Source organism: Apis cerana, linkage group LG8, assembly GCF_029169275.1.
Source record: "Apis cerana isolate GH-2021 linkage group LG8, AcerK_1.0, whole genome shotgun sequence".
Lineage (NCBI taxonomy): Eukaryota > Metazoa > Arthropoda > Insecta > Hymenoptera > Apidae > Apis > Apis cerana.
The window spans coordinates 10,399,379-10,426,760 of NC_083859.1; the positions used below are offsets into that span (position 1 = coordinate 10,399,379).

The following is a 27,382-nucleotide window of genomic DNA, read 5'->3' on the forward strand; positions in this document are numbered from 1 at the left end:
GAGCGTTTAAGCGGCTTAGCAAATTTTTCCACGCCTCTGTTGCAACATTGGCCCTGGTGTTTCGTTAACCCCGTTCCCCGGCGTTTCCATTTAAACTTTCCAGAAGGCAGATTAGTCCGTGGGATCACCTTTCTCCCGCCCGCATCCCTGCCGTTGTCGTTGTCCTCTTGCGAGAATTTCGTCCGTGGAGAACGAATTAATAAGAACTCGTTCGAATAACGGACGTGCATTGATTAAAAAATTGACGAATTTTCAAGGAATTCTTTTTTACAAAATACTATAATCGATAAATTCGATAGATTCGATTTATCGAGCGATACGCTTTCGAGTTATGCGAATTATTGGTAAAATGAAAAAAGAAGAAAAGACAGGAGAATTTTGAACGATAGGAAAATTGGATTAGACGATTTTTTCAAAATGCTCTATGCAAAAAAAGGAAAAGGAAAAAGGAGGAAAGAAGAAACACGTTTCCATTAAAGAGCCATCGCCATCATTCGGTCTAAATGCAAATTATGTATATCGAGTTTTCAATAAATCCATTAGCATAAAATCGCATTATCTTCGCGCGAGTCTAACATTTTTATTGCGATTCCGCACACGTAAATCCCGGGAACAAAGTGAATTTAGCCTGTCTCCTATTATTTTCCATAGAATGGATTTTGTTTTCTCTTTTTTCTTCTTTTTTATATAAAATAAAAAAAAAACGACCCTCGTGGCCATCATACTTTAAGTGTACGTATATCGATACCAACCTCGAAGTTCACCACTTCGTGGCAACGATTTCTCTTTTTCTCCTTTCTTTTCTTTTCTTTTCTTTCCTTTTTTTTTTCTTCTTTTGCTCGTCGAGCTCTTCGAGCGGCGGTCGGACACGATCGTTGATTTGCATCGAATCGCAATCCCCGTCGAAGGAGAACGAAATGAATTCGAGAGGGAATAAAAAGGGAAATGTTTCGATCGTAAATACGATCGTGGAGCAATATTGAAACTTGAAAGTAAATCGGTGTAGACGAAAGAAACATGACGTTTTAAGACTCACTTTGTTTTCTTTTCTTTTCTTTTTTCTTTTTATAATCGTACTTCGAACGAGTAAACGAAAATATTAACTGTAATGCCGCATTAAAAATGAAGAGAATCTTTTTGAAAAATTACGCAATAATACGCCAAGGATATCCCTTCGGATTGAGGGAAATTTAAAAAGAGAAGAGCGAAATAGAGAGACAAGGTAGAGGAGAACGAAACGCAATTGATTCCGTATAAACGGCTCCTCATCGGCTGGAAACAGTTATCGCGTCGATAGCTCGCCACTCACTGCGATCAATCACTGTGTACGACTTAATGGACCGTTAAAAATGCACGGGAGTGCATTAGCGAAGTATGCGGCATATAACAGGAGGTCTCCGGTGAAGAGCGATCGATATCTCGAGGGACACGGTGTCCTACGAATGTCTGGCTAAATTATGATCGAAATTAGCCCCGTCTCGTTTCTCCTTTCTCATCCTTCGACGAAAATATATAACACCAAATTTTGCATACAGCAAAAATTTTTGCAAATTTTTTTACTGGCGTCAAATTATCTCTAAAATTTGCGAACAATTTTTTCCCCTTCTCAATTCAATGTCAGTTACGCGTGACATTGGATCTCTTCTCTTCTTTTCCAGAAAATTCAACCGAAAGATGCACGTATCCATCTTGGGTTGTGGACAATAAATTATGGTTAGCCCTGGATCCGGTAGCATCTCGCCTCCTGGCATCGCCTTACAATCTAACGATTCTCAATCGACAGGAGACCCGCCTCGTGTGTCATTCCGTGGTCCCTATTAACGATCGTCATTATCATCCGGATAGGGAGAACCAGGTGCAGTACGTTGCCAAGGCCACCCTTGATTGGTGAGTATCTATTTCCTATTTCATACACTCGAAAATTAAAAGAAACTTGTTATTCATTGAACAAATTTTTTGAAGATATGTGTCCAACAAAATACAATCCTTGTTGAGTTAAGGGAATCAAAATTCGAGGCCGAAAATTTGTAAATCAGGATCGAAGATTGCCAAAGTATCCACGGTCTGTCGTTAAATCTGTATCATTAATCCAATCTCTGAAATTCGCAGAATCGACAAGAACCTTATGATTCAACTCGTTTGATATACTCGTAATTTTATAATCAAGTTTCGAATCGAGAATGTGAATCGAGAGGACGAAGGAAAAATAATGGAATGAGAAATATCGAGAAGGATCCTGCGGGTGAAGTATCTGGCTATATTTGTTCCGGCTCGGTTGCGACAAACAAACAAAGGGTAACGAAGCGTTCGCTCGTAGAGGCATCACTGTCTGCTGACAGATTTGCGTGCAATTATAACGCATACGTCGCGATAATCCTTTCATCGCATACCGAAGACACTCGTGCGCGCATAAATAAACAGCTCGGTCGGATTAAACAAAGATCCTCTGGTTCGGTTGCTGCACGCGGCGTAATGTCAATATATGTGTATATATACATGTATGAAGTCTGCACTCAGCCGCTCTCTTCTAGTTGAAGCACTCGCGGTGTCGAGCTCGAGTCACGTAACGCATCGCTTTTAATCATCCGCGCCTTCTTATCTAGCTCGCGTTACTCTGTCCCTACTCGAATCTAACAACAGCTTTCGACGCGATGGAAAATTATTACGATTTCTTCTCTCTCTTTTGATCCTTCATTCGTCTGGAAGGCGACAAAATTTCACGAGAATTAATGAAATTAACGTGTCCGTCACGAAGGATTACGTATACTTTTTTGTATATGATAATTTAGAATGAAGAAGGGAGAATGAATGGGTGTCGACGAGAAAAGGAAGAAGGCGTGTTTGCTCTCGCAAGTGGGTCAGGGCATCGTGTATGGTAGGTCCGTTCGAGAATTAGTCTTCCTCCGCCTCTCTTCTTTTTCCCTTTCGAATGTCGAAAGACTTAATGGTGGAAATTCCTCCTCGAGCAGCTGGAGATTATCCGTCTTGAGAAACTATCCACTGTGGGAAACAGCTCTGTTAGTGGATCGAAATCAATTCTCGTGCGAGTTATCGTGTATAATCTCATGTCGCGAATTAAAATGAGACGAAATTTATCGATTTTAAAAAGTAAAACTAATACATCCTAAAATATCCGTCATATTTTCAACGTATATATATATGTATATCTGCAATATTTCAATTCTCCCCATCGCCTAACCCCCGTCATCCGTCATGAAAATATAACTTTACAAGATCCATGCATTGAATACGAAACAATGCCCTTTTCAGAGGTGGAAGAAAGTCTATATAGTTGGCCAAGTTTTACGCGAGATGGCGCATAATCGCGAGTATATTAAAGCGCGAGGAGATTAGGCTGAGAGATCCTGCGAGATTGGAGGGTGTCTGGGTTCTCTGTAACGGTGGCTGACAATGGGATGGGGCCGTTCAAACGAGATATATATATATATCTCCTTTGTTTCGATCTTATTAAATGGGAGGAAAAGATCGAAAAAGAAGGAACGTAACAATGAATGGACAACGAATTGTCGCAAGTGATGCAAGATTGAATTTAGATCGCCTATTACGACCGATCGAGCGCAAGGATAATGATTAGGCCGTGACTCGATTCTCGTCCTCGATAAATCGAGGAGTTTCGAAAAAAAATAAATAAATAAAAGAAGAACGGAGTGCGGTGTTGATGTGAAAAATTGAGTTTCGCCGGAATCACGAGGGCTCGCGAACGCTTCGACAAAGTGCAATTTGTTTTTTTTTTTTTTTTTGAGATGCAGTTCCACGCAGGAATTTTATTTTCGCCGACGGCAGACGGAAATCGCGAATGAAAAAATATTAAAATCTTTATTTGGGAATGAAAATTTGAGGGGGATTCGAATTTTGATTCGAATCTTTATGAAATATTCGTTCGGAGTATGCAATACGTTTTGTTCTTTCGTTTAAAGTTAAAGTCTTTTTTAATCTAATTTGCCCGTGAATTTTTACGTTTCTCGCGTTTATTTTAAGTAAAATTTCTTCTAGTCTCTGGATGAGATACCCCGTTTTGACGCATACGTTTAACAATCATTTGTGAACGATACAAATTGATACGAAATTTCATTGGTTTCGAGTTTTATATACATATATATGTTGGTTTGATCAATATGCGGTCAGAGAAAAAAAATTGAAATTCTCCTCAGATGGATTAAAAAAAAAAAATAATAATTTCGATTCGATGCGTGCCCCTAGATTCACTCTTTCCGCCAAGCAGAGATTCGCGATTTCTATTCACAATTCTATTACAGTCGTACAATTATCGAAAGAGAGAATTAATAACGTGAAAATTGGTAATGCAAAATTATCGAAACGTGATATTGACGAGTGTATCGAATGTTTGATACGAAAAGTATCGTTTCGAACATTTCGCCGATTAGACTATCGCACAATTAAAGTCTCGCTGTGAACGGTAATATCGCGATTACGATTCTCAATAGGATATTCACTTAATGAAACGAAGACAAATACTGACAGGACGAAAGTTGATAATTCCGCGCCCTTTTAATATCAATAATGATTTATTCATACCGTAAATCGTTACTCATTATACAACACAATTAATTCGACTGTAACGCGCATAATTAATTCCCCCCCTACCCCTTCCCCCCTCCTCTGTGAACGATTTTACGTAATGCAAACATCATTATTTCAATTAATCGAACGCAGAATTAATTAAACGTCGAACGAATGTACCGAAAAAAAAAAAAAGAAAAAAAAGAAGAAGAAGAATGGAATACAGATGAAATTTGTTCAACTGTTAAAATTTTCTCTTCTGTTTAAATTTCAGTCGAAGGGAGTCGAACTTCAACGAATCGCTATCTTACGTCGAGTTTTCACAATGTTCAAACGCGATTTACGTTTTTATCAGATTTATCACAATTTTATCGGTACAGAATTTTTTTTTTTTACTCCTCCATCTTTTTTATTATTATTACTTTCTCCTTTTCGATTCTAATCTAATCGTTTCAAATTAAAGATTCTTCTTCTATTATAGAAAGTGCGATTTTTCATATAATCGTTTAAATTGTTACAATTATTAAGATTTCAAATATACGTAAGTATAATTCTTCTGAGTAAAAATTAATTTTTACGAAAACGAGCTTTTAACAAAAATTTACACAAGTGGAATGTTTTACGAGGCGAATGTTTTAATTTGTTTAATCGTAACTCGATTTAATCCTGTTATCCAAACTATCCAAACACCACTTCTGTTTTTTTTTTTTTTTTGATCGAAATAGAGGCCTTTGCAGGCTACCTCTTGCGGTCTCTATTCAACCCTGCTTCAATCCACTTTATCCGTTCAGAAGAGATTGAGCACTGGCAGGTGCTCCAGCTAAAATTCGTATCCATTTCAAAAAATTTCACTACCTCTCTTCTTGAATTCTTCTTACAGATGAACCTTTTTTCCAACACGTCGTTCACAAATTCCATAATATCCAGACGTTATTCAATGAAAAATTAATTTTAATTTTAATAAAAAAAGAAACGAAAGGACTCGATTATCTCACGAATCATTATAAAATTCATCAAAATAAAATACCATCAACATTGTCATAACCAATTTGTACACTCCTCTCTTCTTTCCTTCCTTTTCATTACACGATCGGATCAACTCGGACGACTTTCGTCCATTAATCGTCCCCGTCAAAGATTTCACGCGATACATCCCGTGATAAACGTCGATGATCGTCAAAGTTGCGAGCCTGTAATTATTGCAGCATCTCTCGAAAACGAGGTTATTTAGGGATTGATTAAAACATCAATCGGTCGTTAAGTATTCCCGCCAAGGCGCCCCTGAAAAATGGCTTCCCGTCACGGCAACCGTTCCTGCGTGTAATAACCATCAGAATGGCTACCGCACGATATCCTCGCGGTAAATCATTGTAAATTCATTTTTTTCTTCTTCTTCTTCTTTCCATCTCTCTCCTCATCGTGGTTCGTCTCGTATCCCCTTCTAAGGAAAGATTTATCGAGCGCTGGTCCGCTTTGGATGTCGATCGATTCTCTCTCACTTGAGACTATAATTTATGCAAAACGCTCGACGATAATGAACCGAGTCCCGGTTTCGAGATAGCCAGCTGCATTTAATTATTTCCCTTTTGACAAGTTGGACAAGCCTTGTCGACTTTTAATCCTCGTCCTCTGAGGGCGAAAGGGAAGAGGGTTGGATAAGTGATTGTTCCGAAAGATTGGTAGAAATTGGAAGATGTTGGAGTGGTTGTAGTTTTATATTTCGTATTTTGTGGCAATTTTTCGTGTTTATTCGAAACTTAATTGATAGGGATTGCAGCTAGCTAACTGGTCATTCTAATTTGGTATTTTGATCAATGTACTCTTCTTAATTTACTGTCAATCGTTTAGTTCTTAAACATACTAGTGGAAAATAAAAGTACAAAACATGTATATATTTACAATCTACAATATGTAGATAAACTAAAGATTCTTCTATGTATTCTTCTTTCTTAATCTATTGCCAATCATTCTTCTATACTTGAATACATTAGTGGAATGATTTTTAGCTTTTCAAAATACAAAATATATACACATGTATATATTTACAATTTACAATATGTAGACAAACTAAAGTTATGCACTTTCTTCTACATTTTTATTTTATTTTATTTCATATTTTAAATATAGTAACTAATGTACTTTCTTAATCTATTGCCAAATTTAGTTGTTCAACGTACTAGTGGAATGATTTTTAGCTTTCAAAATATTTAAAATGAAAATACAAAACACATTTATATTTATAATTTACAATATGTAGACAAACTAAAGTCATGCACTTTCTTCTACATTTTTATTTTATTTTATTTCATATTTTAAATATAGTGACTAATATACTTTTATTTCTTAGTCTATTGCCAATCATTCTTCTATACTTGAATACATTAGTGGAATGACTTTTAGCTTTTCAAAGTACAAAGTATGTACACATGTATATATTTACAATTTTATTTTATTTCATATTTTAAATATAGTGGTTAATTAAATCTTCTTTCTTAATTTATTGCCAATCATTCTACAATATTTAAATACATTAGTGGAATGACTTTTAGCTTTTCAAAGTACAAAGTATGTACACATGTATATATTTACAATATGTAGACAAACTACGTTATGCATTTAGTTATGCATTTTCTTCTATATTTCGTTTTATTTTATTTTAAATATATTTTGAAAAATTAAAGTATGAAGAGAAGAAAGGAAAAAGAATGAAAATGGGAACCGCAACAGGTACGAAGAAACGCGTTGGACAAATTTTCCATCCTCTGCCCGTCTTCCACCACTTTCCACGAGATTTTGCAAAACGATCCTTCGTTCGTGCGCGATTGTTATAAGCGACACGGGAGAGTTTCTCGTGCGGATGCGGATGCGGCTGTGCGTTGATAAATATTCGGACGGCCATTGTGTTCGGTCGGCCGCGATCGATATTCAACACGGACCTCTCCTTCCTCCACGATATTTATGATCGTTGTTCCCTGTCCCTAACAGAATAACATTCCTTCGTAACGCCGTGTACAAAGGAGGATCTCGTTTCTATGGCCACCGAATCTCGTCGCCAGATTTGGCCCTCTTTCGCACAGCGGTTGTGCGAACGTGTTATGGAAAAGTCATTCGTGATAAATATATTTTCGTGTGAATAATTCATAATCGTAATTCCAACTTGTTAGATCGACGATTTTCTTCGAGATCGTTGACGAAAAAATAAAGTAGATACAAATCGATGAACATTTATGGGAGATATTGATTCTCGATTTCTTTAGAATTTCTTTTCTTGTTAGATCGATGACTTTATTTGAAATCGTTGACGAAAAAATAAAATAGAATCATTTGTGTGATTTTACGATGAACACTTATGAAAAACATTTTTGAGATTTAGAATCTCGATTCCATTTTCGTGCATTCTCAATTATTTTGTTGGATCGGTGATTTTCTTCGAATCGAAATGACTGACGAAAAATAGATAGATTCGTGATCGTACGTGAATATTTATAAAAGACATTGATTCTTATGAGATTCATCCTCGATTTGTTTGTCAGAACTTTTTGAAATCGTTGACGAAAAGTAGAAGATTCACTTATGGATTCTTGTCAAAATGGCTGACGAAAAATAGTACTATAAATAATAGTACTAGATAGATTCGTAGATACGTGAATCCAGTGGACTTTTATTTTCGTTTTGGTACAATCTCATTTCGTTTTACATGGTCGTTTAAGCGATGGTGGGATAGGATGTCAGTTTTGGGAATGTCTTCGAGACTGAATAGGAAAACATCGTTTAAAAGGATTTTCTGGGACATGAGATAATTGAATTGAATTGAATTGAAATTTCAAAGAAATTTGAAGGTATTATTTTTCTTCGGTATGCTTGGTTACTTCATTTTCGGTCTTAAAATTTTGAATTGTGATAATTTCGATGTGTATGGACTGGATTTTAATAATCTGATACCGAGAAGGAAAGTTAGGTTAGGTTAGGTTAGGAAGATGATGATGTTGAAAAAAATAGAAATTATTTTAATTCTCTTAAAATCTATCGGCACGACTATTAAAAAATTGAAACGGGATCGTTTGTACGAAACCGAAATAGAGAATGGTGATTTGAAAGTTTCATAAAAGTGTGATAAAAAATTCAAAATGTTTTGAAACATTTGTTTGCCACGACTGGGAAATTTATTTAAAAATTTCGAGTTCGAATGCAGCTCTGGTGAATTTTTTACCTTTCACCTTAATAAAACAGAAAACAAAGGTAAATATTATTGAAATTGATTTTTATTTGTAATTCATGCAACGGTATAAACAATTTATCGGTTATACGCTCGAATAGGCATACAAAATGATTCTTTCAGGATTACATATGCATGTTATAAAATTTCCATCAAATTGACGGCAATTCACTTTGTGAACGGAATAAAACGATTAACCGTTTTAAAATACGAATTCCTTTTTTTCCTTTTTTTGTAATAAAAACAATTTATTTTTATACGTGTCACCGAATAAAACGAAAAGAAAAATACGTTTGAAGTGAAAAAACGAATTTCGATCTTATTTCACGAACATATATATATATATTCACATCTTCTTCGTAAAAGATTTCTGTAATAACAAATTCAGTCATACCAGTATAGAAATTAATAATCCTATATTAATAAAAAAAGGAAAAATCAACTTTCGAACCTACGATCTCTCATAAATAATTTTAATTGCATATTCCGGCGACGGAGTGATTAAAAATCGAATAATTACATAAATATTACAAAATTTTACAAAATAATTGTTACAGACCAGGCATACGCTTATATATAGTGATAGAAGCACGTATAGAAAATCAAAAGGGAATTTGTTCATAATAATTCTACAAAAACAACATAACAACATAATAGTAAGCATGTTCTCTGCCTAAAAAAAATCTACTATTATTTATTCATTAATTATCAGAAAGATTATTCGAAGCAACCTTACCCGCAAAATTCTCTTCAAGTAAAAATTATAATACCGTCGAAGTTATTGAATTAGAAGATGCGAGAGGGATAGAGATAGATAGATAGAGAGAGAGAGCAGCCAGTATAAATATTCCCGGGGCAAGATATCGATATGGCTCTCGATCGAGAACACGTCGAACACGTTCAACCCCCTTTGGGTTGAGTGCAACAGGACGCGGGGAGCCTCGCTTTCTTATCGGCGAGAAATGTTCTTATCGCGGCTGTATATCGAGTCGACGAGCATCGTGGCTCGCATAAAACTTTCCTCTCGACGCGGCGGCCTACGCGAGGAGAGAGGAGTCTATTTCTCGGGAAAGGAGGCCCGCTTTCCACGTTGTACCGTACCCGACTTCCGGTCCCGCCTCCAGACAACAATCGAGGATAAACGCAATGTTTCGCCTCGAATAACCTCGACACACTTGCTCGTACATTTTTCAAGATTTCTCCCTTTCTTAAATCCCACCATCCGTTTCCCACTCCATTCCGGTGGAAGGAACGTAAGCATACAAAATCTCTCCTTCCTCCTTCGATCCTTATTTTATTAATTTCCAGTTGAGAATAATCCATAAAATTCATAAAGACTCGTAAGAGGAGCACACGAAACCCACTTTCGGAAATGTAACTGTGTATATCTCCTCTCGTGAATCTCCTCGCGGGAGAGGGGAAAAAACAAAAAGAAAAAGACGGAGGAAAAACTGTAAAACAGCTTTATCGTTCGAGAGTGGGTGAGAGAAAGTTTCCCTCTGGTTACGTGGGAAGGAGGGGAACAATAAAAAAAGGAAAGGAAAGAAAAACGACGTAAAGGGGTGAACCCATTGCAAAGTAACCTTGAAAACCTTCAAAAGCTGAAACTGAAACTCGTCGCAAAGGGCGAATCGTCAAAAGCGCGACGTATTTCTTGCTACCAAGCACCGGCGATAAAAAAAAAGGAGGAAGAAGAGGAGGAGGGTTGCGAAAGAATGAAGATAGGAAACGGTCGACGAGTAAACAGATAATCGCGAGAGTTTCTTTCAAATGCTTTTACGATCGCGCTGTATTTTACGTCATTGCCCGGAGGGAGACACGCACACAAGCTGATCCCCGTGCACAATGAGAAGCGCCACCTATCCTATTCCTTCTGCCGGTCCCTTATTCCACTTCTCTTTCTCTCTCCCTCTCTCTCTCTCTCCCGGGCAGCCATTAAGGCCGCGTACACGGAATAATAAAAAGGAACAGCGGAAAGCGGCGGAAACCGCGATAATAAATCCCTTTGAGAAATTTGCAATCGTGGCGAAGTTGGTGACAGGTAATTCATTTGTGGTAATGAAAGAATTCCGTGGGATTTGCGGCGTGGGTAAGGTGACGGAGGAAACTCTTCCTCTCTTTCTCTCTCTCTCGTGAGGAATATGATTGTTTACGTACAATTACTCTCAATATCGTGGATAAATTCCCGTGTTTCCCGTCCCTGTATGCCTGGTACAGTAGAGAGAATATTGCTGAGTTGGCCCTTGGAGAATTTCCATGGAATTTTGTTTACGAAAGAATAATTAGCGTTCGCGTGTGAAATTTCTTAAGCACTTAAAGGATTTAAATTTGCAATTCGACGAATTGGTAATTGGAAATAAGGGAAGGAACAAGTCTGTCAGTGACGCTCGTCGATTTGTCGATAATTGTGTCGGCTGAAAAATTCTATACTATATTTGAGTTTTCTTATTCTACTATATATAAACAATTATTGGCGGTGAAACGTGAGAATACGAGTATAGTTAGAATATGTATAGTTCTTCGTTATATTTCATCTCGAGTTTAGAAAAGTATTTCTTCGATGATGCTCTCAATTGAGTCTGAATATTCGCATCAGAATTAAATTCTTTAATCCTGCGAATGTCCATCAAAAAACCTAACCTCAAAGAACTCGAGCTTTCCCTTTTCGTATATCAAATACACAAAGCCACAAAATGAAATGAAATTACGCTTTAAAATCGATATTTTTCTAAGAAACTGGAAGCAGACTGATGCAACCTGCTCATAAAATAACCTGCAATATTAAGATCCTCCTCGATTGGAACCAAGTTGTCACACACGCCTCTTCTCTATAAAACCGAGGAGGTTAGTCGCAACACCGATCCCGCCATTTTCTTCCGAACATTTATCTCCGAAACGAGACGCGCGACAGTGTCGCCAACCGTACATTATTCTCTCCTCCCCTCCCTGTCACTCGCTCCGCGAAAAAACATCTTGCGCTCGCGGACGAATTCCATAAATCGATGAACGCCACTTGCAGAATCGCCGTTATACCGGATACTTCGAGCGCGAGGCTACAAAGATATATATATATATATATATTGGCTACGATGAGAGCGAAGGAGAGGAGAAAAAAATAACGAGGTAAAAAGAAGAACAAAATCTCCTATAGTTTTATGTATATATATACCAAAGTGAAACAAAGTGAAAAAGAGGAAATCCCGCGGAAAATCGCGTGTTTGCATCGGACACATGCTCGATTATGCTTAAAAAAGCGAACGGCGTCGCTATAGCGAGGCTCTCGTGTGCACTTTTATAGATGCGGCTTGTGTTTAATTCGGTTGACGTTTCGAGGCCGACAAAAAGGTAGGTATTTACGGAACGATCGATGCGAATCCAGTTGCTTATTTTTGATTCGATGAACCGAGGTCCACGAAAAGAAAAAAAAAAAATAAGAACTCGGAAGCACAGCATAGAGAATTCGTGCGTTGACGAGAGAAATGGAACGTCGTATAATTTCTTACGAGTCGCTTGATCCAAAATAATATAAAGAATATAAATAATCTGCTCTACGATCATGCGAACAGGTATACTTTTATACTCGCGACATAAACATTCTCGAAGGAATATTTTTGACAATCCGATTAATTAATTCGTACATTTAATGATTATCGACTGGCGAGAAATCAGATCTCGACTATTTCCGTTTCGAAAAATGAGATAATTTCTGTGACCGTGTGTGTTTTGGTTGGAAAAAGCTAGTTTTATTATTATTTTTTCCTTTTTTTTTTAAAGAACGGATAAATGGGAATCGAAGAGAATCGATTGTTGGCCGGGGGTTGCAGATGCATTTACGTGCGATTGTTGGCAAAACCATTTCGATGGAAACACGTGTGCGTGACACATGTTGTACCCCTTTTTTACGTCATTTTTTTTTTATTTTCCTTTTTGTTTCGTCGCAATTGCAATTGAAATTTTTTTTGGCGCCCACTGTACGGGATCCTAGCAGTAAAATTTCACCGGACCAAGCTCACCAAGCTTCCGTCCGATCATCGTTTCCAATCACTTCCGTCCAAGTTAGACGGAATCGACTTCTTATTCGTTATCCAATTTTCATTCTTTCAAATTTCCGAGAAAAACGTATTTTATAACGTAATTTCGAAGGAACGATTCTGTAGAATAGATAGATAGCCATTTTAGTATCGCGTAAATTTGCTTTGAGGCTAGTTGAGAAATTGCAAGCGCGCAAGTTGCATTTAATTTTTGCTTCGGTCAGCCAGCTTTCAATTCTCTGCTTTCCCATTTTAATTCGTCCTCTTGTATCAACAAACACATCGGTGGTGTACATAATTTCGTTACCGTCACCTTCTGGACAGGAGGACAGAAACCGTGGATATGTGTCTAATTCGATCGATATATCGTGCTTCGATCTCGAAGCGGAGGAGTTGCTATTATTGCCGTTCAATTTTTTCCCATCCATTTTTGTTTTTAGTTGCAGCATCGGTTCCACGCGAGATTGAAAACTATCGATCGAATATAATAATGGAGATGGGACAAAAATGGGGGGCATCGTTTACAAGGATATCCCGATTTATTTCTCTTAAGGTAAAGAATAGAGTGGGATGGGAATAAAGTCTATAGATTTAATTTCGTTTAAAATTTTATTATTTTCGAAATTTTTATTTTATTATAAACACAATTGAGACAGCTCTCTCGTGAATCGTGTACTCTTAGAGATCTGATAGATATCGTTAAGTCGAATGATCTCGATAAGGATGATCTTTAGTCCCTCTTGGCGCTAGTAATCCATTTCAAGGAATATCTGATAGATTGTCAGAATGTTGGACAATTCGTGCGACCAAGAGTATCCAGATCAGGTTTTGCAGGTCGCTGTATGTATATTGGAGAACGTTTCAAGATTTAAGATTAATTGTCTCAACCTGCAAAGATTCTTTCGAAATTCTACGCGACAAAAAGTGTTTAGAATATTTCTCTCAAAATCATCCTTTCTCGTCAATTTCGTTTCAACAAATTCATTCATTTTTACATATTTTCGTTAGCAAAAAAAAAGGATCGCATTTCTTCAAAGATACATCTGCGTATATAATTTTAGATTTTAAATTTAAAGAAAAAGAACAATCCAGGTGAGAAAATTGTGCGTAAAATCAGTGAAATTGCAAAAAACTCGCGAGGATTGAATCGCTTTCAAACATCCTTTCCCATCATCGATTTCTCCCAATAATTGCTCCATCCGCTCTTCCTCCCCTCCAACTACGTAAACCGCAAAATTAAATAAGATTTCAATCTTCCTTCAAAACGATCGCTCGACCGTATTCCGAGAGCCACCGAAAACAAACACTCGCTACCCCCACCCGTCCACGCCACGTAATCCAACGCAAACACGCTTCTCGCCCCGATGCCCACCCTTCCCCCCTCGCTGCTACCTTTGACGTTCGAAGAATCGACGATTTCACTAAACGCGGCCACGTGCCCTGCCCCCCTCCCCCTCCTCTCCTCGAGACAGGAGACACCTAACCACCCTCGAAATTTGCCCCCCCGAAAGATTCGAGTCACGTAGTTGGTCGGTAATATACGAAAGACACGTCCACTCCCCCTCCTTCTCCCCCCTCCGTCTACTCGAACAGGATTAAGGAGAGCGAGCGTATGTACGAAGTGATGGGATGGTGAAGGGAGGGGAGTGGGGGTAAACAAGCGTGTCCTCTTCCCGTCGACAGAGATCGACTTGGCTTGGAAGTTTCCATGGTCAACCGGCCGGAAAATTGCTCGTTGACCGAAGAAGGAGGAGGAGAAGGAGGAGGAGGAGGATCAAGGCGAGCACCGGAAGCACCTCCTCGAACCTTGCACAGGTTCACGCTCAAATCATCGGCGAAACGTGCCGTTTATGGCCGATGTATGGTTTCGTCTATGCTATTTTTCGGTCTATTTACTTTTAACTCCGTGTTTTAGCACCGATTTTAGGATTGGGGGTTGGAGGGGGTTTCCTTTTTTTTTTTTTGAAACAACCTGTAGGATGTCACTTGTTGCGTTTTTGGATACGAAGGATGAAAGAGAGATGGTTCCCTTTCTGAGATTATAAGAGGTTGTATATATAAATTTCTTTGGAAATAAGCCGTAGTATGTTCGATATGTGTTATGTTAATTGCGCTTTTTTTTGAGGAGGAGGTGGTAAAAGATAGCGATTTCACGAAACTTTGTCTGTTGAATAAATTTTGAAGAGAGGTTATAAACTTCGCATTCGTAGGTTTGGTATACTATTTTTAAGAAGAATTTAATTTCTTTGAACAAATCTATAGCTATATTTTCAGAAAAGAATTACTTTTAAATATAAATTACACCTTTCTTCGAACGTTAAAAAATTAACAATCGAATTCTTCATATTCTTCGTATTCTTTATTCCTGAAACATTTTATAACCTCAAAACGAATCGTACATGCATTGTAGTTGCACGTAAAATAAATCAAATTTTAGAACGAATCGTTTTTATCGATAGTTGCTAAACGAATTCCCTATCGTCAATCTCTCCATTACGTCATGCTGAGGTAATTTCATTTTTTTTTCTTTATCACCGCCTTGACCGTGTTTCCGTTTCGACAAGCAACCGTGCCATAAATTCCCGTTTAAGTGCGGCCAAATATCGTTGGGAACGCGGTTTGTTAAATCACGGGGACGAACCGCGGTGGCGTCGCGATGCATTTTCAGGCAAGGCTCGGCAACTAATTGCGAGCAACGAAATAAATCTCGCGAGAGGGCGGTAGCGAGCAAAAACTCGACTCAGCAGGGAATAATGATACAAGCATGGGCACCAGAAAAGAGATCAGAGAGGATTGGAAGCGCGTAAATATGCTGCGGAGAGATTTGTGAAAAATAAATAGATTGGTTGGTCGATCGATTTCGATCTCGAAAAAGAACAAGAAGTTTGAAAGATCATCCAAGACCTTCTCGCGATTCAATTATCTACGATTTTTATCAGAATTTAATTTTAAATATGATAAAATCCTGCACACTTAATTTTAATAATTTGGAAAAGTTATTTATCGTTTACACTTGAAAAAAATGATTAGAAAATTATTATTTCTTAATATTTATTGTCAGATGGAAGCTCTGCTCACTAAAAACATACATACATATCTTAAGAATCTTAAAGTTCAAGGAAACTACAAGGCATCTCAGATTTTAAAGAAAAATATACAAAATGAAAATTCGTACGAATTTTAAACTTTGTCGATCTTTTGAAAAAGTTATTTATCGTTTACATTTTATTATTGAAATTGTAGAGTGCGAAAAGAATGATTATTATTTCTAAAAAATTATTATTTCTTAATATTTACTGTCAGATGGCGCTTGCAATGTCTCCTCGCCAAAAACATACATACATGCTGTATCTTAAGAATCTTAAAGTTCAAAGAAACTAGGCATCTCGTCAAATTTTAAAGAAAAATTATACGCTCTACGAAATGAAAATTCGTACGAATTTCAAATCTTCTTTGTCAATCCTTCTCTTCCATCTTCTTCTTTTTTTATTTACTTATACTTGACGAACAGAGACAAAGTAGACAAACTCTTTTGAAATTAAAGATACAACTGGTTCAAAAAGGGATAACCTAACCTTCAGATCAGGGAAGAAAATTCTTACTCATCCCCATCTCCAGGGAATTACCATCCCAGAACACCGGGGGAATAAAATTCCAATTCGTTGGCCATCGGTATCCCAACAATCTAGCCCAGAATCGTCTCTCTCCTCGATTTCCACTTATCTTCTCCGCTTTTCCTTGTCCCGCCCTCGTTTGTTACCGCATCGAAGGCTGCGATCAGCGGGCCTGCGGCTGCGGTTGCGACCGCAACATCCGCCGGATATCGCGTGCGCCACGCTATACACACATACACACACAGACGCACACTTAACAGCGCAACGTCTGATGCGTCTTCGTCACGAAGATAGTTAACCACAGCTCAGAAGAGGAAAGGTATTCGTGTATTGCTAGATGCAGACCATCTGGACAATGAATATAAAAGTGTAGAGGATGGGTCGAGGATGGAAAGAGATGAAAAAGAATACGATGTTGTAAATGGTTGTTGCAGAAGGTATCCTTTTCTTCTCTCTCTGGTCTGAATGGACGTTGAATGTTTAAGATGAAGAACGTTCCGATTCGTTCGATTCTTTGGGGGATAGAGACTAAATTCAATAAGATACGGGGTTGAGAAAACTTGTTTGGAAAGGATTTTGGGAAAAGATTAAAGAAATTCAGATTTTTTATATCGCAAAGCTGAATATTTATAAGATACTTTTTTTCTATATTTATATCATCTCTCGATCTTGATAATTTTTCTTTTTATACATGTGTTGTTTATTAAAAAAAAGTTACTAAAATAATCTCAAGAAATACAGTACAAATAAATATCGTTTTCAAATTAAAATATTAAATTACGATCTTGATGAGAACATATATCGAAAAGTCAAATCGAGATGGAGTTACATTTTTTGTAAATAATTAGCAAATTAAGGAATATAAACGACACTGTTCCACGGAATGAAATTTGCATAAATAAGAGAAAGAATGGGAAGGCCAAAAGATTACCCGTTCAAGAGAAGAAAGAAAAATCGCAGAAGTTGCAGGAGGGGGAGGAGAGGAGAGGGTACAAGGAGGAGGAGGAGGAGGAGCAGGTGGAGAAAAGATACGGGGATTGCGAAGGAGGGAACAGATGGAACGATCTGGTCGTCTGAGGGTGGAAGGCCCTCAGGTGGAAAGGGTGCACGTCAAATTGGCCGCATAAGCGTGCTCCTTTCATTGAATCGTCTAACGACCAGACATAAATTAGATTGAAAACTGGAGGATGCCATGGGGAAGAACCACCGACGATTTTCTGCATCTGGTAACCTCCTTAAAGGTATGAGGAACGAGGACAATATGTGACCGGGGAAGAGGAATTTTATTTCATTTTTGGCTGACGTTTTTCGATTCAATTCGCCCCGTTCTTTTTCTTTCTTTCTTTCTTTCTTTTTTACGAGGCTCTTGCGAGAAAAAGAACATTGTTGGAGTCGTTGTTTACGACGAGTTGTTGGGAAGAATTGCTCGTTCCAAAAAAAAGGTATCGTGGTTCGCACGAGATTCGCGGTGTATTGTTAATTCTCCACATTTCTCAGAGATTCGAACGAGATATAATAAAGATTTCACAATTATCGAGCACGTTTTACTCCTTTAAAAGAAATCTTCCAGATGCGTATTCTCTCTCGTGTATTTTTCCATCATCAAATGAAGATGAGAAGTCATCGAGAGAGTCGCCGGATTTCCGTTTCGTTGTTAATTAAATGCTCGAAATGATAACCGAGTTAATTAATCGAAGTTGAAAATCGTTTGAGAAAATTTCGAGAAAAATCTCGTCAACAACTATTCCCTTCTTCCTCCTCCTCCTCCTTTAAAATACTTCCAAAAATTATCCTTGAAATTGTTACACTCGAACAATGAAACGAAACGGTGTCTTTTTAGATCGGATATCGTGAGAAATTTCGTACGACCTGAAAATTGACGCGGAAATTATTATTATCGGTATGGTTTTTTCCTTAATGATTCTCCTCTTTTTCGAGTTCAAATATTATCGAGAATCCCGAGAGAAAGCGCAACGTGGCGGATAGTGTGAAAAGATGGGGAAAATAGGATTATATCCCATTACATTTATGCTTTCTCCTCGAGAAGAGGCTTGAAAATGTACACAAACCCCGTAAGAAGCCGCCATTGCACCCCGGGGAGCGGTAACACCGAGTCTTCGAGTCCTGGGTGAATACACTCCAGAAAGCTGGAATGTAAATGGCCGTCTTGGCAACTCGATTAATTAAATTGCCCTTCTCTCTCGCTATCGTGTTTACGTTTTATTCGGGAGGGGGGAGGTGAGGAGAGAAATTCCTTCGAAAAATTCGCCTCGATAATCATTTCAAAAATTGCGAAACGTAAAAATAACTTAAGTTGGACACGAGCCAAGAAGAATATTTTCAAAAGATATTTCAATAAATAATAAATCCAAAATAAATAAATAAAATTTAAAAACTCGTCCTCCATATACCATGTTATATTCCTCGAGCTTTATCTCGATGCTTTCTGACCATAGCTCGAAATAAATCGAATTTATTCACGAATCCCAGCGAATCCATCGTTACATCCAAGCCAGGATACATAAAACCAAAAACCCTGTGTCGCTTGTATTCTCGAAACGACCAGCTTTTTTGCGAAACAGCGAAAATTCGAAAATTCGAATAGGGAAAAAATAGCGGATGGCAAGCCGAGAGAATGAAAAGGCGAGAAGAAATCATCATTAGAATTCCTTGTTCCCAATTTATGGGAACAACCGGGCGGAAGCCGGGAGCCGATCTGTCGCCATAACAATAATCCGTAAGAACGGGTGCGCGGTTATAAAGACGGAGGAAATCCATGTTCTCGATCGAGGCATCGTTTCCACGAACCGATACGCGCCGCTTTATCGCCCGCTTTCACGACGCCGTAAGGGGGAATGCATTTACTCTGGACATTGAGAGCGCCCCTCCCCCACGATAACAAAGTGAACGCGTTCGAACGTTTGAATAAATAGAAGCGGGAGGAGGAAATTGTTTCGAAGCAAGTTTTTGTGGAAAATAGTTGGCCGAGTTATTCTTGTTCCTCGATGGTGATTCCGACGAAAAAGATTTGTTTCGCATCTAGAGATCTTGACAAATTAGACAGAAATTGATCGGTGATTCGTTCGGTAATTAACCAATGAACTGCGTCCATTTAAACAGGGTTTAACCGATTTGCAAGAATTTAATTCGTTTCTTATAAAAAAATATATCTTTATATGTAGATTGATGTTGCTGTGTTATATTGCTGCTATGTTATCGATTGCTTGAATACTTGACAATAATTTAATTCGTTTCATCATATTATAAAAAAATATATCTTTATATGTAGATTGATGTTGCTATGTTATCGATTGCTTGAATACTTGACAATAATTTAATTCGTTTCATCATGTTATAAAAAAATATATCTTTATATGTAGATTGATGTTGCTATGTTATCGATTGCTTGAATACTTGACAATAATTTAATTCGTTTCATCATGTTATAAAAAAATATATCTTTATATGTAGATTGATGTTATGTTGCTGCTATGTTATCGATTGCTTGAATACTTGACAATAATTTAATTCGTTTCATCTTATTATAAAAAAATATATCTTTATATGTAAATTGATGTTGCTGTATCAATAATTTAATTCGTTTCATCTTATTCTAAAAAAAATATATCTTTATATGTAGATTGATGTTGCTGTGTCATATTGTTGCTATGCTATTAAGTTCAATTGCTTGCACGTGGCAACAATTTATTCGTTTTATTATAAAAAAAATATTTATAATATCTTTATACGCAGGTTGATGTTGCTGTATCGTATTGCTGGTACGCTATTAAGTTCGATTGCTTGCACGTGTCAACAATTTATTCATTTTATTACAAAAAAATATATCTTTTATACGTAGATTGATGTTGCTACTATGCTATTAAGATCGATGCTATCAATTGCCCGAGTAATTGCACGTGACAACAATTTATTTGCTTCATCTTATTATAAAATGTACATGATATCTTTACGTGCAAGTTGATGTTGCTATATCGTATTGCTGCTATGTTATTAAGTTCGATTGCTCGACGTGCTTGCACGTGACAACAATTTATTTCGTTTCTTCTTATTATAAGAAAAGTACACGTGATATCTTTATGTGTAAGTTGATGTGTCATGTTGCTACTATGCTATTAAGATCGATGCTATCAATTGCCCGAGTAATTGCAACGTGTAGTTGTAACGTGACAACAATTTATTCGCTTCATCTTATTATAAAATATACGTGATATCTTTCCACGTGTAAGTTGATGTTGCTGTATCGTATTGCCGCTATGCTATTAAGATCGATGCAAGACCAAGGTGCTTGCACGTGACAACAATTTATTCGTTTCATTATAAAAAAAATATATATATTTACATGTAGGTTGATGTTACTGCCATGCTATTAAGACATCTTGGCCTTCTTCTGTAGTTTATATTTTTATCTGTTTTTCCGTGAAAATTATAAAGATTTCAAACTTGTCGTGAATCTGGTCGCAGAATATTTAAGTCTTAAGTCTTAACGATCAATATTATCAATTGCTAATCAACCGTTGTCAAGTAGCCTTCAAACGAACGAATCAGAATTAAATTCGAACAATCAACGAATCAATTAATAAAATTGTATTGAGCGAAGAAGAAAGGAATGAAAATGAATTCAAGTAAAACGCGCATTTATTTGTTATGAACTTAGCACAGATTTCACAGTTTTCGTTTTCGCGAAAGATAGGGGAGGATGGAGTCGTAAAGGGATTACCCTCAAAGTTAACGCGGTCCCGTTAAGAAACGTCCTGATAAAATAAAATCTTAATCCCGGCCACCGAAGATTTAAGATCCCTTTACCCTTGTTTTCCACTCCTGTCCGGGCCAACATCCACCCTTGGCCATTCTCTTCTTTCCCTCCTTCTCCTCCTCCTCTCTCTGTCTCTCTCTTCCGCCTTATTTCCTTTGTCGACCATTGCCAGCTTTTACGGCTTACTGGCTCGATTATTAGACGTGTCTCGTTTTCATGAAACAACCCCCCACAGCCCCACCCTTCTCGGTTTCGTGGCCCCCAAGGTTGTATTAACCCGTGTAATTTTATTACCACGGTATTGCGTGTGGCGAGAGTTTTTTTTGTTCTCGTTTTTTAATCTCCTCTCGCAAGTTGGTAAATTTCACTCGCAGGGTTTCTCCCCTTTCCAAAGGAATAATAGTCTTTCTAACGTAAAGATAATTCTATATATATATTCGTACGGAGTCAAAAATTTCTTCTATTCTTCTCAATCATTCGTGGACATGGAAGGGAGAATTCGTATCGGAAAACGAAATTTTGAACACGAGGCTGAAGCTTCTCTCTTCACCTTTTCCTTTCCAGCACCAATGGCTACGTGTGCCTGATGTTCCACAGAAGGGACAGCCACATAATAGAGATGCAACTGTCGGAATGGAGCCAGCAACCCGACGACGTGTGCAACTCGAGTACGTTCAACTCCCACTCGACGCCGTACACGACGTTCATTAGTAAGTTCAATTACCAATCATTTATTAACACTCGCCGCCATTTTCGCCGCTTCTTCTCGCCTCGACTTCGAAGCGATCTCGATCGTCGAGGAGAACGAAAATTTTCCTTTCTCTCTCTCTCTCTTGAGAAAGAGATCGTTGGTTCTTGAAGTGAGAACAAGTCGAATTAAATCAAATTTCTCCCTCTTTCTCTCCCTCAAGATTTGTTCTCACTTCAAGAAGCAACGACGGTAGATATCCTCCTAATTGACAGATCGAACGGAATATTAATCGCGACTTCGAAACGCGGTTCCTCACTGTCACAGTTTCCCCCGTTTCGCTGAGCTCGAAAATAAAAACGCCGGCCGTTAGAATTAAAAGTGATATTTCACTGTCGAAAGTTGCCGGTGAGAAGAAATAATAAAAAAAAGGGGGGAGGGGAGAGGGCGCGGATAATAGAAATAAAAAGAGGATAGAGAAAAAACGGAGGGAGGGAGGGATGGGGAGGGTGGAGGGAACAAAAGGGAAATGGAAGGGAAATATAAAATACGACAGTGGGCGCAGGGAAGGTAGCGCATCCCCCAACGGACCACTCTTGAAACACGATGAAATTATTTCGCGAGAATACCCCTCTTCCCCCATCTCTTCCCAATCTTTACAGGTGTATCGATAAATAACGGTCTCAACAATGGCCAGTTTATCGTTTGTATTATTCCACGATAAATGTCGCTCTTCTCGCGAAATTGGTAATAACAATCTGTCAAAATTTGCAGGGAGGAAAAAAAATTCGATTATTCTTTTATATTTTTGTATCTATTCTTCTTCCATTTCTTCTCTCCTGAACATCTTTCAAATTATGTTTTAATATTTGTATAAATATTTCTAAGAAAATTTTTATAGCCCTATCGTAAGTCGAATCGATAGATTTTTTTTTTTTTTTAGTTTTAATCATTCTCAGTTTTCTAAAAAATTTTTAAGAAAATTTTTATAGTTACGTCGAATCGATACATTTTTTTTTTGGTTTTAATCATTTTTGGTTTTTAATCATTTTGCCAGAGCGAATTTTGATTGAATTGATTGACAGGAATATAAACAAGATAGATAAATGATTCATCGAATAATCTTATCTGTCCTTCCCTTCGATTCAATTTTTCTTCCAGCCCTCTATTTTTCGCTACAACAACTCGTTCTCGTGTTTCCCGATCCGCGAATTTCCTTGTATCGAGAAAAAGAGAAAAGGAAAAGAGCGGGGGAGGAGAAAAAATACGAGGAACATTTTTAATTCCACAAAGTGGCCCAAAGTGGCGGGAGCGAACAGCGCAAACAGCACGAAGTTCCGCTTTTGTAATCTGGATCCGTGGAAACCGGAAGCGGTGGCGGTCGAAACTGATTTCCAACCGCGTCTGGAAATCAATCGAGGGGGCCCTCTCTACAATCGAATTCAGTGTCTCTGCTTTGTTTCGATCTTGTTCCGATCTCTCGAACAACTTCCTGCTTGACCAACCTCGAATCTCGTTCGTTGAAGAAGAATCGAGGAACGAACGTACGTTTCTTTTTTTGACAATTATTCATTGGATCTGTTTAAAGTGACAGTAGTGTAATTGAAAAGAGAAAAAATTGCGAGAAAATTCTCGAACGTTATTAATTTTAAATTTTGAAAGAAAAATATAAGAATAATAATCGGGATAATTGTTAGTTTTTTAGGTAAATTTTATCTTTTTCAAAAAAAGATTCGTTTCAGGAAAACGTACAGGATATGTATCGATATATTTGTGGAAAATATTTTTGGAAAAACAAAAGTTGATACGGAAAAACATCGATTAATAAAGTTTATTAATCGTTTAAATTATAAACAATTTAATATAATTATATATTTAATATAAACAATTTAAAAGAAAGAGAGCTTTATTTCGAATCGATCCTCCAAAACTGCTCCACGAATATATTATATAATATTATACATGGAATCCTTATTAACAAAAGAAGAAAAATATCCCATAAAATTTCTATAAATTTCCACAAATATATTACATAATACAAATACAAATATAAATATATATATTAAATACCCTGTATAATCATCGATTAAAAAAAAATCCTTATTAACATTAAAAAAAAAAAAAAAATATTCCACAAAGTTTGTATAAATATATTTCCACAAATACATTACATAATACAAATACAAATATAAATACATACATTAAACACCCTGTATAATCATCGATCAAAAAAAAAAAATCCTTATTAACATTAGAAAAAGAGAAGAAAAATATTCCACAAATACATCAAACATATATAATCATCGATCAAAAAAAAAAAAATCCTTATTAACGTTAGAAAAAGGGAAGAAAAATATTCCACAAATACACCAAACACCCTGTATAATCATCGATCAACAAAATCGATCGATGGTTCCACGCTCTAACCCTGTACGTGACTACTCATCGTACGGCAGAGAGCGGCTAGAAGTGGGTAGTAAAAGTTGGGAAAAGTGGAAGGGCAAACAAAAGGTAAACACGGAGTGGAGCAATTTCAGCGTGGTCTAGACGACGGCGAGGCGGAAGCATGAATGCCGTCACGACCAATTCCTCTCTCTCTCTCTCTTTCTCTCCCCCCCCCTCTCCGTCACTGTTATGGAATCGCGTAATCGGCTTAAGCAGGGAGAGGGAACTGTGTTGCCCTCCCTCCTCCTCCTCCTCCTGTCGAGGAGGACCTCCTCGAGGTTTACGACGGATTCGGCATATGATCCTTTCCGCGATCGTAAAGGAGCCTCTCGATCGATCGTACGACCCCTCCCTCCCTCCCCAACTTCCTCTTTGTGCCCATCGCGTTTCCGTCTCGACGATGTTTGCACCGCGTTTCCCATTCTTCGACGAGGGGGATGAAGGGGAGAAGGGCGATTTTAAGGGCTGTCTCGGTTGATTCTGTCGGAAATGAACGAACGAACGGGGTTAGAGAATAGCAACACGCTTGGAATTTCAGACGGTCAGATATTTCTATCATCGAGCTTCCTCGAACCGGGTTTAATTTGAATTAATTCGCGAGAAGGTGAGAAAGGATTGGTTAAATGGTTAAAATTGTAGAGATGCGAAGAAACGAAGAGAATAATTCCTCGAGAAACTTGAAACGTTAGTAGAAATATTAGTGGTTTTTCGAAAATTATGAAATACTTAAAAGATTTTGTCTAAAATAATGGAAGAAACAGGGATAAGTGAAGATAAACAATCCTGTTCCAACGAATATGTTCTGGCCATAATTAATTTTATTTTGATTAATTTTATAACTCACGTTTTCAGCGTCGGACCCGATCACCAGGCAGTGTCCGAACCTGGGTCGATACGAGATCGTGTCCGTGTTACATTCTTACAATAGCGTGGAGGACATATTGGGGGTGGACGGTGACCAGAGCATGGCGAATGCGGCCGAAGTTCAGGATGTTAGGGTGACGTCGACACCGTATCCGGGTCGGTGCCGTTATGGCAGTGTCCGCCGATTGGATATCGGTTGCAAAACACCGGATCGCATGGAATTCGCTACGTCGTGCAGCGACGAAACCCCATCAGGTAAAATTTTTGGTAAATTTTTTTTTAAATTCTAATCCAATGATAGCACAAGTTTAAATTTCGTCCGGATTTTTGTCGAATTTACCGATCTTGCCGATCTGGCAAATTCTGACGAGATTATGAATCTGATTCGAGCCGAGGGAAGCTCAGAATAAACAATTCAAATGAAAGTAAATTTGGATACGTCTGTTTTTATATCAAATTCTATTTTAAAGAGATAAAGATCCGGAAATATCCTCAATTAATTTATTTCTCCGCGCTAACTTTGGTTTTTTGATGGGTGGGGAATTGCCTCGTATAATCCTATTGTATAATATCGTTAAATTATTCTTGTCTTTCCGAAGAAATTTACTTCTAATCAAATTATATCGAATCTTCGTTCCTTGTTTCCTCGTTTGAATGATTCAATTCATTTATTCCTTCAATTTTGTCCTTATATAGATAAACAATTCACAAATTTTTTTAGAGGTAAAGAAAATAACCTCGAAAATATTCGTTGTATGTGTGTTTTTAATTTTTATGTTACATGAACATTTTCAATTGTCATCATCCCATTATTATCATGTTGGAACAGAAGGGTTACAGAAGTTAATAAAATCCCGAGTGATTAATGCTTCTTATGTTTCTTTTCTACCACGATATTTTTCCTTCCTCCGCTGACATTTCTGTTATATTATTATCCCCCTCCAAAACAAGGGAAACGAAGACATAAAAATTCCTGACATCCAACGAGATGACGAGGGCAAGGAAAGTGTCTGAGAACATTGATAGCTTTGGAACATGGCTTTTGACGTTTCTCAGACGCGAATCCTCATGTTGGGTTGGTTACATCCGAGGGGCGGCTACCCTCTTCAATTTCGTAAAACGTCGTTGAATAACTGCCTCAGTTTCTCCACCCAATTTCGGAGGAGTAGTTTAAAATGACTCGAAAAAACTCCGATAAAGGTAATTGTGTATAAATGAATACAATTACGTATATTTAAATACGTATCTCATTTTCTCTCCCTCTCAATCCATCTAGGCATCTATCCATTTTACCATTTCTCAAATATTGAACCAAATATTAGATCCCGACTCGTAAGTTGAGAGACACTGGCGCCAGTGTATCCTTTTCTCGTTATAAAAGTCTGGAAAGTGCCTGAGGGTGTCATCAACCGATCCTTTCCCCAAAAACCATTCCAACCTCCTCTCTAGTCTCCTTTTCCCCGATTGTCATACCTGTCTTACCTGTATTTCTCTCACCTCTTTGGAATCGTCAGAGGCATCAGAGTCGCAACAAGTAACGTCTCATAGGATTAACCGAGGCCGAGTTATTCCCTATTGAGGGAGACGCATCAGGAAACCTGTTTCCTTCTTCTTCTTCTCCAAGTAGCTAAGTTCGCGAAGAGCGAGCTGCGTGACGGCGTTGCCCCTCACTCCACCCTTCCTATACGCAAACTTTGCAGCTTTATTCGGGTGTACGTGTTTATGACGCGTGCCTGTTCAAAGCTTAGACACAGTTGGGTTCAGAGACTTTGGTTGGCCGGTTGGGATTTTTGATATGTGAATAGTTGCCGGATGAAGTTGTCGTTCCTTGATCTTCTCGAGTAGCAGTGAGGGATTTTATGGGGTGAATGGTCGAATATAGATCTCGAACCGTTGCGTTGTTGCGAGATCTTGAGAGGTTGAGACCGAAGAAAGATGTGTGCGAGTTGTTTGGATGATTGTGGTTGGAAATAACATTTGTCGAGTAGCAGATAAAATAGATGAGCGATGTATGAATCATCCAAATAAGGATCGCTGCTAAGATTAAATTATTAATTAATCGAACAGTGTTCAATACTATCCTGAGATTCGATTAATTGCATCATTTGGAAAGTTATTCCGTTATTTATTTTTAGATTCTAATCCTAACTGAAATGAGTACTGCTGTAAAAATAGATGTAATTAACGATCGTTGTTAATAGAAACTGG

General features: G+C 37.7%; 1 protein-coding gene across 8 annotated transcripts in view; it reads left to right on the forward strand.

Annotated features, from left to right (window-relative positions):
• LOC108002596 (uncharacterized) overlaps positions 1–27,382 on the forward strand; it is a 352,190-nt gene that overhangs the window by 317,949 nt on the left and 6,859 nt on the right. For all 8 annotated transcript variants that reach the window (XM_062078870.1, XM_062078876.1, XM_062078872.1 and 5 more), the window contains 3 exons: positions 1,659–1,887; positions 21,742–21,887; positions 25,163–25,429. In XM_062078870.1, the coding sequence (XP_061934854.1) occupies positions 1,659–1,887; positions 21,742–21,887; positions 25,163–25,429 (642 nt within the window). The remainder of the gene's footprint in view (positions 1–1,658; positions 1,888–21,741; positions 21,888–25,162; positions 25,430–27,382) is intronic.